General features: G+C 64.7%; 1 protein-coding gene across 2 annotated transcripts in view; it reads left to right on the top strand.

Annotated features, from left to right (window-relative positions):
* Nucleotides 1-15,152, top strand: part of ZFPM1 (zinc finger protein, FOG family member 1) — a 67,390-nt gene that overhangs the window by 14,800 nt on the left and 37,438 nt on the right. For both annotated transcript variants that reach the window (XM_088027530.1, XM_028097398.2), the window contains exons 2-3: nucleotides 11,980-12,108; nucleotides 14,533-14,658. In XM_088027530.1, coding sequence (XP_087883656.1) covers nucleotides 11,980-12,108; nucleotides 14,533-14,658 — 255 coding nt within the window. The remainder of the gene's footprint in view (nucleotides 1-11,979; nucleotides 12,109-14,532; nucleotides 14,659-15,152) is intronic.

The raw sequence follows: 15,152 nt of genomic DNA on the forward strand, positions 1-15,152 counted from the left end.
CTCCCTTCCTGTGTGCCCTCAGCAGTCACGTCACAGGCAGGCCCAGGATGTGGGGTAGGACACAGGAAGTGCGGGGCTCCTCCCCTCCCTTCTCCTCCTCATGGACCGGGCTTTTCCTCTCCACATACTCCATCCCAGCCGGAGGGGCTTGAGGGATCCAGATGCAAGCAGGGCTCTTGACCGACCCAGGCTCATCTGCATCCTCAGGCCCACGGCCAGGTTTGGTTCCAAAGCTGTAATGTCCAGGGTCAAGGCCATGGGCTCTGGAGCCACACAGATTGGCTGCACATCCCAGCCCTGCCACTCACTGGGTCCCCTTGGGCCGGTCACTAAGACCCCCGAGTCTCAGCCCCCTCCCTAGAGATCAATAGGGCCAGGCGCTAACTGGCAGCAGAGGTTTGCCCAGGACCATTCATGCGATGGGTCAGTGCCTCTGGCCTCCCTCCAACCTCGACACAGCCCCTAGCATCCCCCAGCCCACCATCAATGCAAGCCCTGCCTCAGTGTCCATGGCCAGCAAGTGGCCCGAGGTGGTGGAGAAGGCCACGTCACTGTGAAGGGCTGTGCACACGGGTGAGAATGTGCGTCTCTGAGTCCCCGAGGATGGGGACAGGCGCTTATGGAGAGCCTGCTGTGTGCTCCATGGCACTGGGCTGCAGAAACTGTCCCCCTTGAGCATGAATCCCCCATGCTGTCCCCCACGTCTCTCCTTCCTTCCTCGGCCCCTGGCTCCCTCTGCTCTGCTCTATAGAAACTTGGGGCTGATTTTCAACCCCCAGTTTTCAGTTGAGGAAAGAGGCTTCAATGGGCGGGGGCCTGCCTGGCAGGGTTTGAGCCCAGGAGTGCCCCACGCCAGCTTCCCGGACCCTGTGGCTCTCTCTGGCCCCCGTGGGGACAATGTGCCCACTGGGCCAGGAGGTGCAGGCTCAGCCCGGCATAGCCGCTGACTCCCCGTGGGACCGGGACCCCCCCACACACACACTCTGGGTGTCTCGGTTTCCCTATCTGTGCAGTGAGAGCGGAGTAGAGCTGCTGCTTGGGACCCGGCCACACCGAACAGGGAAAAAGGCTACCCAGAGGACCCGGCTTCTTCCTCCCTGCATGGCATCCCCCAGGGGTTGGAGACACCGCCCGGGTACTGGTCGGCCAGGCCTGGGTGTGCATCGTGCTCCTGACCCACAGAGCATCAGGACAGCCAGGCCTGGAGGAGGGGCCGTGGCGCTGTGGCGGGAATGCGGTCCTGAACCCGGGGCCTGGCAGGGCCCAGAGCCGGCTCCTCGGTGCAGAGGGCATACTGCGGGGCCCAGTGCCGCAGGGAAAGCCAGCGCCGGCGGTGAGGGGGTGGTCTGCAGCCCAGGAGGCCGTGTCCCCAACCCCTTCCCCAGAGGGCAGGGAGGGTCCTGTCGCCCTGGAGCCCCGGCCCCTTCCGGGAAGCAGTCTGCCTGCATCCAGCTGACGCGTGGGCCCCGGCGACGGCTCCATTAGCGCGGCCCCCGCTCCCATTCATCAGCCCTTATCGGCCCATCTGCAGAATCAGTGCGCAGCCCGCGGCGCCCTTCGGCGGGCGCTACCTCCCTGGCCCCGCCCCCGGGCTGCCGCGCCCGCCTCCTCCCCCGGGCGTGCGCTGCTCTCTGCCGGGCCACGTGGTCCGCGCCCCGCCCAGCAGTGTCGGCGATCCGCGCTGGCTGCGGCAATCTCGGGTAATCTATCAGCAGCTATCGGGCGCATCGGAGGGCCGGGAGCGGCCAGGCCCAGAGATGGCGCCAACCCCTAGCGACGATAAAGTCTCCGAGTTCAGCGGTGATGAATGCCGAGTGAGTGCAGGCCGCGGATAGGATGTGGACTTGGCAGCCCGCAGCTCCGGCTGAAACCAATCTCTCGCTATCAGGCAGGCCGGGCTTTCCCAGGCCCGCTCCCCTTCTCTGCCTCGCCTGGCCCGGTCCCTGCCCCAGGGGACCGGGCCCCGGGGGTGGGGGTGGGGGGCAGCCTGAGACAGGGGAGGATCCTGAGCCAGGCCAGCGAGGTGGCACCCAGCTGGGGGCTGCCTGGAGGCGGGCTGGCCTGGGTCTCCCACAGCCCCGCCTTGCTTCCCAGGGCGGGAAAACAAGACCCTGGGCAACGAGAGCCCTCTGCCTCTTCCCCACCCATCCTTAGCTGCTGGCAGGACCCCACCAAACACTCCCACCCCTGGGACGTGGTCTGGCACTCCCGTCTGCCTGGGGCATTCTTTGGGATCACAGTGTAAGCAGTGTCTCCCCTGAGAAGCCCTCGCTGCCCACCCCCAGGCCGGTCTGCATCCGCACCCCGTCCTTGCGCATCAGGGTGTCTGGGGGCTGTCTCCCGCCCCGCTCGGCACCCTTGTGCTCAGAGCTGACCCAGCCCATGGTGGGCACCAGGAGCCTGGTGGAAGAAATCCCACAGCACCTGAGGATGAGCCATGGTGGGAGGGGTCTTTACCTCCCGCAAAGCCCTCTCGTTCCCCCCACCCCTCCATCCCCGCACTGCACCTCTGCGGGGTTGGCGGGTCCGTCCCCGTGCGTCACGTGCATAAACTAGGGCCTGGGCAGGTCCCCTAGGCTGAGCGCCATGAGCCTCGGAGCCCGTGAGGCCTCTGCTCTTCCCTGCCCTGCGTGGCCGTGCCAGCCGTGGCCACAGACCTCTGATGGGGCAGGTGGGGGCCGCGGTGGCTGTTCTCCGCCTCTTTCTCCTCCCCTGCTTGGTGGAGCCGGTTTCCCTACAGGCTGGTGCTGACTGGGGTCCTGGTGGAACTTTATAAACTGTCGAGGGCTGTGCACACATGTCCCGGGGATCAGAGCCGGGAGAGGGCCCCAGGCGCCAGACCTTTCACACCCCTGCTGATGCCCCTCCCCCACAGCAGATAGGCAGATGGCCATGCCCACGTGACAGGGAGGGAGGGGTGTGCCAGCCTGAGCCACCAAGTGCAGAGCTGCCAGAGCCTGGGTCCTGGCCTTGGGGTAGAGACAGTCTGAGGGGGGCCAGAGAGCGGTCACACAGCAGCCAGGCAGGGAGTTGACAGGGAAGGAGTGAGAAAGGCGGGGAGGGCTTCTCTGAGCCACAGTGTTGCAGAGCCAGGAAGGGAAACTGAGTCCTGGTGAGGGGAGCCACACAGACCTGGGTCTGGATCCCCCCAGCAGACCCCCCCACCTCTATAAACAGGGTAGGTGAGGCCTCGAGGGGAACGCAGGCCTCAGGAAGGGGAGCAGGCCGGCCCCCTGTCCGCTGTCCTAGCTGTGAGACCTTGGGCACGTATCTTTGCCTCCCTGTGCCTGTCCCCCATCCATGTGGCTCTGTCCCCAGAACCAGGCCTGTTTCTCCTGACCAGCTGCCCTGAGAGGCCTCTGAGGGCAGTGTGTGCAGGGGGTGCCAGGCTTAGCCTGGGCCCCCACTGGGCATGGCCGTGGGGCTGGGGCAGTTAAGCCCCCCAAGTTCCGCCTGTCGGTTATGGGGCTGGCCACAGGAGGAAGTGGTGGTGGCTGGGGCCGGGATCTGGATGCAGGACACCCCGGGTGTCAGCACCCTATCTCCCTTCATCTCACGTCTCCCAGCCTGGAGTCCCTAGAGACCCCAGGCGGGGCCGGCCCGGCCTGTGTTCTGCCCACTGCGAGAGGGGGCACACCTCTGACTCCCCAGCCCCAACAAGAGGGCTCAGACTCCAAGGCTCCCCGCTGCCTGGGCCCTCCGCCTCCCCTGGCCCATGGTCACCGGTACTCACTGAGCACCTACTGTGTGCCAGGTGCTACCCCAGAGCACAGCCTGTGAGCACACCAATCAAGTGAACACCCTGTGGGCATCCGGGCGGCAGTGGGGTCAGCCAGAGCCAGGCAGGGGTGGGAGCTCAGGCCAGGATGGCCCGTCCCGGAGCGAGATGGGTGCTGGTGTGGGCCGTGGTGGGCCGTGTGGCTTACACTGGGAGAAAGAGGGAGCCGGGGAGGCAAGTGAGCAGAGGAGGGCAGGTGGAGGGGTGGAGGCCTGTGTCAGGAGATGGGTGTGCCATTAGCATCCATGCTGAAGGCCCCAAAGGAAGGAGCTGGGGAAGCTGACTGGCTGGGTGCGGGGAGGGTGAGGCCTGGAAGAGGGGGTGGCCGCAGGGCGAGAGGTGCCCGAGGCCCGGGAGGTGGTCCTCCCACTGCTCTTGGTTGCAGCGGCCCCCAGGCACCTCGGGGACACGGGATGCGTTTGTTGGCCCTCCCCCCTTCACCTGCCTGCCGTCTGTCCCGGGGAAGGTTTTGTTTTGTCCTGGGCACTGCACAGTGAGTTTTGGTCATAGCCAGCCCTTCAGAGGGGGCATGGGGAGGAGCGCTGGGAGGCGCCCCACACAGCCGCGTCCGCGGGGACTGGGGGGGGCACTCCTGGAAAGAGCCCCGGATTCTGACCAGCTCCTGGGAAGCTTGTGCGGGAGTAGGTGAAGATCCGCACCGGAACGGCCCACGTGGGCCCTGGTTGCACGGGACCGCGCCCTTCTCTAAGTAGAGGCTGCTTTGAAAGCCGAACCACCCTTAAAAGGATGAGTCTTACTGTATGGGAATTACGTCTCAATAGAATCCTTCCAGTGTGTTCAAAGTTGAGTAGGTCATGCCACTCTTGTTCATCAGACTCGGTCCATGCTCCCGAGAGCGTGGGGCCCTCCTTGGCACCGTGGTCAGCACTCCACGTTCGTTCTTGTTGTGGAGGGCACCTCCTTGCCCTCAGCCGGCCCTGAGTGTTACGCGACGGTGGCTGGCCGCCCTCCTGCAGCCTGGCTTACCTTGGACAGCACCCCTGCCCCAGCAAGTGTGGCCTGAGTGCTTGCTGGCCTCGCCGAGGCCACGGGTGTCGGGGTCTGGCTCAGAGACAGCAGAGCCGACGAATGGACAGTCAGTTATACTCAGCCCTGATGGAGACCCCCCAAGGTGGCGGTGGGGGGGCAAGCCTGAGAAGCAACGGGTCTAGGACCCAGATGTCTGGAAGAGGAGTAGTGAGCTTCCCCCAGCAGGGTGTATGTGAGCACCATCAGACTGACCGTTGGTGGAAAAGTGGAGAGCCCGGCTGCCCAAACCCCCGCCCCTGCCGCCGGCGGCCCACTCCGGTAGTCGGGGGGGCAGAGCCAAAATGTGGGAGGGTACCTGGGTGCAGGCAAAGGTTCAGATGCCTCCTCTCCCCTCCGAGCCAGGGTGCCCGGTCACGCCAAGGTTATCTCACCAACAGCCTCTTGTGGTCGCCCCAAGGTGTCAGCGGGGACTGACCTTGGGTTGAAGAAGCCGCTGTGGGGCCACAGCGCAGGACTGTGGGCCCCTCCCAGCCCTAGCCCCTCGAGGCCCCTGGGGCAGGAGGGCAGCACTGCCGGCCAGCTTCCCTCCCCTCTGCGGGAGAACAGACCACCTGCAGATACGCAGAAGGCTCCAGGAAGGCCCAGTCTGTGTGGGAAGATCCTGCTGGGGGCCGAGGAGGCCTTCACCAGGCAGAGGGGGCAGCGTGGTGACGGCCCCATGGCTGGCAGGGGCGGGCAGACGTGGGTGGCTTCAGGCCATGGTGGGCTGAGGATCGGGGCTGAGGTGGACCCTCCAGGAGAGCCGGGCTCCGTGCAGTGTCTGCACTGGGCCTCCCCAGAGCTCCAGCTCCCTCCCATGGGTGCCTGCACCCCTCCCGGGGAGCCCCCACCCCTTTGGGGCTATAAGCTCCTAGGAGGCGGTGGGCCAGGACCCTGCCTCTGTTCTAAACGTTAGAGAAGCTTTGTAAGCTCCCCAGTAAATGGACTCCTCCCCCCAGGCCTTTGTAGCTCCCGCTGGGGGTCTAGGACATGCCCCTCGCCCCCCACTACCACCTGTGCCCACCCGTTGCCCCCCACGCCCCTCTGCTGTCGTGCCCTGCCACCCATCGGTGGCGCAAGCCCCACCTCCCAGGCCCCGAACTGTTGGGGGCTGCTCTGCGCTGGGCCCTGGGGCTCTGGGGTCGGGGGGCATCCTTGCCCTCAGCAGCGCCACGTACCCTGGGCTCCCTCTGCTCCTCCTGGGCTCGCCCCACCCCCAGCCCTGCTCAGCACCCCCTTCTTCCAGCTTGCTTCTCTCCATCCACCTGGGCCTGGGAATCGGCTCAGCTGCTTCTCAGGACTGTGAGTCAAGCACGAGTCGCTGGGCCCCGAGGGCCTTGGCAGCCAGCAGAAGCTGCAGGCTGGGCCAGAGCGGCCAGCTGCCCCTGCGTCCTGTGCCTCAGCGTCTTTGTCCAGCAGACACCAGCTGAGTTAGAGACCCTTCTCCCCGGGGATCCTGCTGGCCGGGGCCCACGCAAGGGAGTGCTTCCCCAGAGGTCACACTGCTTGCTGCCAACAGGTTGGGCTTTAGACCCAGCCCTGTGTGCTTGGGGGACCCGGGTCCCTGGGGTCCCTGGGGTGGCTGCCCACGGCCCCCAGTCACCCAGAGCTCCCCTAGCGAGGCCCCCTCAGGGGGAGCAGGGCTGTCCCCACTGTGGCCTGAGCTGCCCCACCGCCCCCCGGTGGGAAAGTCTGAATCTGTTGCAATTTTCCCTCTGTTATCAGAGCCTTATCTGGCCACCGTGTGCCGCCCAGAGGCCAGGGTCTCTCTCCTGGCAGCCCCGCGCCCCCACCCACCCCGGGCCCAGTGCCGCCGGCCTGCCCACCAGCTGCCCAGGCCCAGTGAGACCAGAGGCCAAGGCCTTCTGCCAGCGCTGTCCCCCCGCCAGGCCTCAACCCCAGCCACCAACCTGCCACCCCCAGAAGGCAGGTGTGGCACCCCCCTAGGGAGCTGAAACTGTTAACAGTTGTCATAATAACCCATCTGTGCTCAGCACCAGGGCACCACCTTGCTGAACCCTGACCCCAGCCCTGCTTTCCATGAGGAAACCAGGCTCGGGGAGGTGTGGCCTGCACACGGCCACCTGCCTCAGCCTCCTGCTGTGCCTTCTGCTCGGAATGCTTTTCCCTGGCCCCAGTTGCAGGCCATCCCCTGTCCCCTTCCAGATCGCCATCACTTGTCACCTCCTCCGGGAAGGCTTCCCTGATTGGCACCTGCACCTCTCCTTCGTGGCAGTGGCCACACTTGGGTTTTTCACTTTGCTTGGGGTATGTCCTGGGGCAGAGTCTGGCCCTCGGTGGACCCAGGAAGGGTTGGACAGGTTAATGAATCCGGGGGTCAAGGAGGGGTGAATGAGAGAACAGTGGTGGAGGATGAGGGCTGCCGGCACTCCAGCGGAAGGGCAGGGCCACGCGGTCCATCAGTGCCCACCCCGCCCCCAGGCCAGGGGGCCGACCTTCAAAATCCAGCCCTGACGCAGGAGGGGCTCCAGGGCAGGTCTCTGGGCCTCTGTCTTCTGCTCTGTAAATGGGGTGTAAGAAGAAGGACCTTCCCAGAGAGGCATAAAGGACCCACGTAATGGGCGGGCACAGGGCGGGACCTCAGGTAAAGAATCACACGGTGGTCAGGCCCCGAGTTGGGTGGGGGGCTCCTGGGGACTCTGCCCTGGTTCTTTCACATGTTTCCAGTGGTCTTGGGGTGCGGGTAGTCACCTCCACTGGATGCAGGTGCAGTCTGCGGGACCAGCTGCGACCAGCGGGAGGCCCAGGGCCTTGGGACTCCCCGTCCCGTGCTCGGAGACACTCTCACCAACTCCCTGCCTGACAGGTCTGCCTAGGGGCCACAGTCTGGGGGGATTTTGTCCCCTCCACAGAGAACAGCTCCAACTCTCTTAGAGGTGGTCATTCAAAGCCACCCCCCCCCACCAGCTGCCTCACCATCAGAGCCAGGAGGGGCCGTTAGTCGTGCAGCTCGGGGACTCGGAAGGGAGCGGGGATCATCCTGCCGCACAGAGCCTGTCTCCGTAATTCAGTCTTAAAGCATGAAGAACGGGAGTTGATGAAATTCTGCTATCAGCGCCCAGCCAATATGCAAACTATCTCGCCCCCAATCAAATAGCTATTATGTTTTCATTTCCATTTCCACGTCCGGCTTAATGAGCAGGAGACGGATCGGCGCGGGGCCTCTGCTCGCCGTGATAACTGAGGGGCTCCGGGCAGCGGGGGCAGCTCTGCAACCGCCATCATCACCACGGGCACCCCCAGACAGGGTCCAGCCTTGGGCACTGGCCTCTCCACCCTGCTGGGCTGTGCGGCCGGCGTCACCCTCGATCCAGGCGTCCGGAGGGTGAAGGGACGCACGGGGCCACCCTGGTGCAGAGGGGGCTTTGCCTGAGCCAGCGTCTGCAGGGGTAGCATGTCTGGGGAGGGTCCTGCCTTGCCCGCCCCCACCATTGCTTCCTCATGGGGGCCATAGGCAAGTCACTTCACCTTGCTGGGCCTCAGTTTACTCATCTGCAAAGTGGGTTGTAACCTCTGGGTGGTATTGAGAGGCTGGGAGGAGATCTGCCCATCATGACTGGCTCAGGGCCCGGCCAGCCCCCTCCCCACCCCTGTGCGGTCCACACACACTTTCCCCACCACCCCTACAGTCTGGGCCACCGGGCAGGGGTGGTTAAAGGAGAACATTGTAAAATGCTGAGCACAGGGCTAACGTACGACAGATGATGCTTAATAACCACACGCCCCCCACCCCATTCCCCAGGCCCTGCTGTGCAGCAGGTGGCGACAGCTAACGATGTTTGGTGCGCACTTACTACACGTTTCACCCTGTGACATAGGAGCTGTTGTGGTTTCCGAGCACAGAGAGGTAGAGTGACTTGCCTGAGGTCACACAGCACGGACACCTGTCTTGCATGGATTGGCCTGGCCTAGCTGTTGGGATCTTTGCCAGAGAGTATCCCGCAGGGGTCAGGTGGGGCTCATTCCTGGCTCAGGGCAGCCAGGGAAGCAGCAGTGTCTCTCTGATGCGTGGCCAGTGGAGGAACCCTCCTCCCCAAGCCCTCGGTGGAGTGGGACCCCAGGGTGTCCCAGGGGCGGGATGGCACGCTCTTGGGGTGCCGAGGCAGGCACGGCTCAGCCTTGGCCATGACACATCCCCTCGTGGGCTCGGAGCGATTTGCTGGTTGGCCGTTGTCTCCGACATTATCAGAGCGGCTTTAATTGCGGTGGAACTGAATTAGCGGCATTAGAATAAATTGCTGCAGCCCGGCAGCCCCTTTCTTCACGCTCCTTGTCATGCCTTTGTGCGGCGCGGGGGCCTTTGTTCTCCCATAAACGGACCCGCCACGAGCTTGGGGCCTCCCTGGGTGGCTGAGGCCCTCCTGAGCGGGGCCCTGACAGTCGGAGCTGCATCCCTGGGGTCAGGCAGCGGTGCAGAGGGGGGCGTCCGCTCTGCCCCAACGCTGTGGTCCCTGCGGGCGCTGAGAGCAAGTGGCTTCGTACCCGTTCACCAGAGCAGGTGACTGAGGCCCTAAGGTCCTATGGCCATTCAGCTACGGGCCATCCCCTTGGAGCTCTGATGAGCCCAGGAGGCACAGGCATGTCTCAGGCTGACCCCAGAGGCCTTTGTGCTGCCCACCGAGGCTGGGATGGCTGCCGGGCTGCTGGCCGCCGTGGCCAGCAGCACCTGCTCAGCACCAACCCCACAGGCGGGGCAGCTTGAGGCCAGCCTCCCCTGCAGCCTCTGCTTTCCTGCCCGGATGCGTGCCAAGACAGGCCACGGCAGGTCGGGCCTCCCACCTGTCCCAGGGGCCACAGTGGACCAGCTGGGCTGTGCCCAGTCCACCTCAGAGGCTTGTCTGTCCATGTGGGTGCGTTGACAGGAAAGCACAAGACTCGGCCTGGGGCTGGTTCTGTGCAGTCTCGGCCCGGCCACGGGCTGGTGAGCACCTCCCCATCTCCTGTAATTACGGCTCCGGGGTGTCCCGGGGAGGCTAGGACTCAGGTCTGGAGCTGGAGTCCAGACGGCTGCAGCCAGGAAACAACCCTGCCAGGGACTCTGTGGCCCTCCAGTGCCTCCGGGGTGAGCATCCGCTCCTTGCCCTGGCCTCTCCCCAGCCTCGAAGCCGAGCCCTGTCCAGCCCCCGGGCCCTCCACCCGGAGCTGCACACTCCCAGCTGCCTGTCCTGCCTGAGCTCTGCTGGCGGCATCTCCCCTGCTCTCGCCTCCCTCATTTGCCCCCCTCCCTCCCAGCACTTAGAATCAGTTGATTCCTGTTTGGGGCCCGTCTGTTGTTCTTTGAAGGTCTCCCCAGCGGGCCTGGGAGTCCCCCCGCAGAGTCCCGATGTCCTGGGCACCTCTGCCTCCTGGAGCAGTGTCTGCCCCAGGCGGACATGTTGGCGGGAGGCAGGAAGGGCGTCCGCCCCGCCAGGAACGCTCGGTTTTCCTTACTATAGCCGGCCGCCGTCTGCCAGTGACCAGGGATTTGAGCTGGAAGGCAAACAAAACCAGCTCGCCCACCTCCCTGCCCCATGGAAATTGCTACATTGGGAAAGTCAGGTGGAGCCTCGTTTCTCACATTGCTCCTTCTATCATCGTCTCCCTGGACCGCTGCCCCGAGCCAGCTCCTGTGGCCCGTGGTGGACGCTGGCTGGTGGCACCAGGTTTCACCTCTGGGGAAATACAGGGAAGGAGGGGAGTGAGGGAGGGCACCAGAAGAAGACTAGGGGTTTGGTGAGAAGCCCCTGAAATGGCACATTTTGGTCTCTGGGTTTTCTGGGGAGAAGGCACTGGCTTTCACCAGATCCCCATGGGGGTCATGATGTAGAAAAGGTCACAGAGGCAGGAATCCCAGTCAGATCTCCATCAGCTGCTGCTTGCTTGCCTCCAGGGATGGGGAGCTCAGCCCCTGAGAGGTGGCCCTTCCATTCCACATACCTCCGTCCCCGATGCCAGCAAGAGCAAGCCCCATTCAGCCCCATCAGGCACCCCCAACACGTGGATTTGCAGTTGTTGTCATGACTTCCAGACGTTTCTTCAGCTGCAAGAGGGCCTGGCTGCTGTGGGGTTGGCAGCCTGGGCTGAGCAGGGGTCTGTGAGTCAGGACCCTGCCCCATGGCCATGCCCAGATGATGGGCATCATCTCCCTGATGACTGGGGGGGAGGGGTGGCGGGTACCGGGGCAGGGCAGGACAGGTGGCTAGAGGAGCCATTTGGGAAGGTAACTAGGGCAGGAGGCAGCTTCAGCCCCAGCACCTGTCTCCGGGCCTCAGGACCCAGGCCGAACCAGCCAGAGGGGGCCTGGGGAGATTTGGAGAGCAGAATCAGGAGGGATGCCTGCTCACCAATCTCCCCTCTGCCCGCCCTCCCCCGGACACGCCGGTCTGATGGAGGGTGCTGCCCTGGCAGGTCTGGCTTCCCTCCTTCCCCAGGAAGTCTCTGGGCTCTGAGTCCGCCTTCTCAGCTGTAAGGGGGTTCCGTGGAGCAGACCTGCAAGGGCCTCCCAGGGAAGGTGACAATTGGAATCTGGGGCCGCAGGCCTGAGGCCCTCCGGTCCCAGAGGCTTGACTGCCGACACCTGTGCCCTCCCGCACCTGTGCCCCATCAAGCACGCATTCCCGTAGCCACGTTTTCTGAGCACTTCCTGGGCCCCGCACACGGGCCCACCCTCACGAAGCTCCCAAACCTCGGTAGCTGAGTGGGGAGGGCTTCTCGGGGGACTTGTCTGGGCCCGGGAGAGATTTACCCTCATGCTGGGGCTCCGTGAACCCCCAGAGGGTGTTGGCGAGGGGGAGGCGAGGGCTGTGGTCCACACAGCCCCCAGGAGCCCCCTGAACCGGAAGAGGCACCGTCGCTGCTCCCACAGCTTGGAACAGAGCGGAGGGGAGACCCGGGGAGGGGCCAGGACCACCCTCCTGGCCAGAGGGGTCAGTGGGCTGAGAGGTTGCGGAGGTGGGGGTGGGACGCCAGAGTGACCCCAGGCGTGGGAACTGTTGCAGGGACTGGGGTGATATGAGGGTGAGGTGTGCACAAGTCTTGGGGGCGCCGCTCACGGCCTCTGGCCCTGTGAGGTGGCAGAGCCTATACCCCTCTGCCCGGGGAGGGGGGGGTCTGGAGGCCGGGGGGCCATCGCCCCACAGAGCCTCACGATTCCTTTTGGGCTGTGTCTGCAGGTTCCCTTGGAGACGTGGAAGCTACGGAAGAGGCTCAGGCCATGGACGCCAGCCACCCAGAGCGGGAGGCCGGAACACCGGAGCCTGAGGCCGTGGGAGAGCCCGAGCCCCTGAGCCCTTCCAGTCCAGGTGAGTCCGGCGGTGGGTGCACGACAGGCTGGCGTCTCACGCCCTGCGCTGCCCCACCCCTTCCCATGTCCTCACCGGTGAAGTGCACCTTGTGCTTGCTGGTGTCTGTGGGCCAGTGGCTGGGCAGCTAGCGGCCAGGGGCCTGACGCCTGGAGGGGCGGGGGCAGGAGACACATACACCCTCAGCATGAGGAGGGTCTTGGAGTCCAGCCCCTTCTGATGCAAAGGGGCAGACGAAGGCCTCAATGGGGAAGGTCTAGTCCAGGCTTGGACAGGGCGTCCTGGGCCACTGAGTGACCTCGAGAAAGCCATGCCCTCCCCCGCCTCCATTTACCCTCTGTGGGATGGGGCAGCGGGGCCTCCACACGCATATTCTCAGCGCATAGCAGGTTCTCCTGCTACGGCACAGTACCCCATTTTACAGACGAGGGAATGAGGCCCGGAGAGGTGAAGGGACTTGCCCACGGTCACACAGCCTGTAAACACCCGAGCAGTGATCCGACCCCAGGTCTGGATTCAGGTTGATTTCTCTTCGTACAGAGCCTGCTCCCCCCACCCGCACCCCAGGCACCTGGAACCTTTCCTTGGACCCTCTTGGTGGCAGTTTCGGGGGTGGGGGTGGTGTTGGGGAGAGACCCAGAGGTGAATCAACCTGACCCCGGGAAGCCTGCCCTGGACAGGTCCCCAGCGGGCCTCAAAGCAAGGGCAGCTTCTCTAGCTAGCCGTACCCCCAGGAGGAGAGGCCTCCCTGAGGTGGACGTGTGGGGGAGGTCAGCACCCTCACCCCTGTTTTCCTGAGGAGGAAACTTGGCTTGGGGTATTAGTGGGGGATCTGGTGTGGCTGCTCTGAGCCGGACTCACCTCTCCCTGCCTCCCCCCTGCTGGCCGTGGGTCTTACCCCCATTCGGGGCCGTGACGCTCTTGGCACACGGGGCTGAATGACCCCCAGGCCGTAGTCTGATGGGGGCGATGTAGCCCCAAAGTGGACCATTTCAGAAGGCAGTGATTAGGTGACATGACGGGGTGAAGGAGAGATGGGGCGGGGGTGACACTGAGCAGAGACCAGAAGGATGCACAGAGAAGGGCGGATCTGCCACTTCAGAGGCCGCGAGAGACTGGCCAGTGGGCAATGGAGATCCTAGGCAGACGTTCTCACTGTGGACCCCCTGCCCCCAGCGTTTCCCAGTCTCCGAGCATCTGTGCCCTGCCCCCTGCGATGACCACAGGCCAGGAGCCCAACGAGCCTCGTCCTCTGAGACCTGGTGGCCCTTTGCGCAGTGGCAGGCTCATCGAGAGCGGGGGGCCGAGGCTCCCCTACCCCCAGCTCACCCAGGGACAGTGGCCGGGGAGCCGCTTTGCGGTCATTACTATTATTTCTGCCGCCCGCCTCATCACCACGGCTAGTTGTGCAGCCCTCTGCCCGACCCTCCCCCCCCCCCCGCCCGGCCCTTCCCTGGGGCCCGTGCTCCTGCCCTGCCTGAGCCTCAGTTTCTGCATCTGTGTCTGGGCGGCCGAGGCTGCAGGAGTGCGTAAGGGGCCCCTTGTCACTGCCACCATCATCCCCACTGTTAGGTGCTGTGTGCTGCCGGGGGCGCCCTGAGCTGCCAAAGGCCAAGTGGCTGTTGCTGGTGGACTTTGACCCGGTGGTTTTCCAGGGGAGCCGGGGCTCCTTATCTGATCTGCTAGCCGGGGGCTGGGGCTGCGCGGGGTGGGGGCGGGACCGGGGAAGGAGCTGGAAAAAACAGCCGGGGTTGCACCTGGCACAGGCCGTGGTGATAACGCTGTGATGGGCGAGATAAGGCGGCAGGAGCCGTATCTGCCTCTTGGGCGGGCCCAGCGCGGCTCCCGCGCGAGGGCTGGAGCTCAAATGCCAGCCACGTTGATTTATAGCCAAAAATAATAGGACTTTTATACTGTGTGATTGATTTATTTGATGTTAATCACAGCTCTTATCTCGGGTATTAATAATCTGCCGGGCGTGTGACGTCACCAAGGGGGGGCTTTTATGGGAGCTCATCGATTGGGGGCTGTGGTAGTTATCAGGCTCGGCAGGGAAGGCAAATATGCCCTTTGGGCTGGAATTGGGTGCAGGGCCCTGCTCGCGGGGGCCCCCAGCTGCCGGCGGAGGAGACCAGGGAGCTGGGGCCTGCACGTGTGCCCTCTAGGCCACCCTACCCTCTAATTATTAGCTGCAGCTGGAATAACGATTACTGCTGCAGTTAATGAGGAGATGAGAGGTTTTAAAGGCCAAGGAGAAAACTGAGGTGTCTGTCCCCCGTTAGCGCAAACCTGGGTGTGGGGTGACCTTGGGAACGTGCTCACCCACCTGGGCCTCAGTTTCCCTCCCGTCCACAGGGCGAGGTGGGGAGGTGGGTGGATCAGCGCCCAGGGATCGCAGGGCCTGATGGTGTTTTCTGTCTGCAGACGCTAATCCCCCACCCCCACCATCGCCACCGCCCCCCACGCCCCCAGGAGGCCCCGAGGAGATGAAGGGGCAGGAGTCAGAGACAAGGCTGGAGGAGGAGTCTGGCGTCTCCTGGAGCGGGCCAGGTAAAGCACCCCTGTGGTCGGGCGGGCGGGCGGTCGGTCGGGGCCTGGGGGCCCAGCCTTCTGAAAATCCAGGGAGCCTGCTGTCCTGGCGGCTTGGGTGGGACAGGCCCCGCCTCCTGGCTGAGGAGGCCAGTGGCGACCCTCTGGGCCAGAGCCTGTGCCTGTTCCAAAGTCCAGCCAGCCTGTGGGGCCAGGCACCACGCCATGCTAACGCGCCGCGGGGGCTCCCAGGAGGCATTCCCCTCTGGCTGGGCAAGAGGAGCCTCAGGTGGGGAGGGCGGGGGGAGAGGCATTGTAGGCGTGCGTCTGGAGGGCCGTCCCCCTCGCCCCAGGCTGGGGCTTCTGGCTGGAGTGGGGTGGCTGCAGTCACGTGGGAGGCAGGCGTCGGCCCCACCTGCCCAGTGCTGGAGCGCGGGGCGTGGCTCTGAGGGTGGTTTCCTGCTACCCATCGCCCCAACCACCAGTTTGCAGCCAAAAGTCTGACCAGAGGTGTT

The sequence above is a fragment of the Eumetopias jubatus genome, unplaced genomic scaffold (genome assembly GCF_037043125.1).
Source record: "Eumetopias jubatus isolate StellerSeaLion01/CBP00866 unplaced genomic scaffold, mEumJub1_p1.0 scaffold_10, whole genome shotgun sequence".
NCBI classification, from domain to species: Eukaryota; Metazoa; Chordata; class Mammalia; order Carnivora; family Otariidae; genus Eumetopias; species Eumetopias jubatus.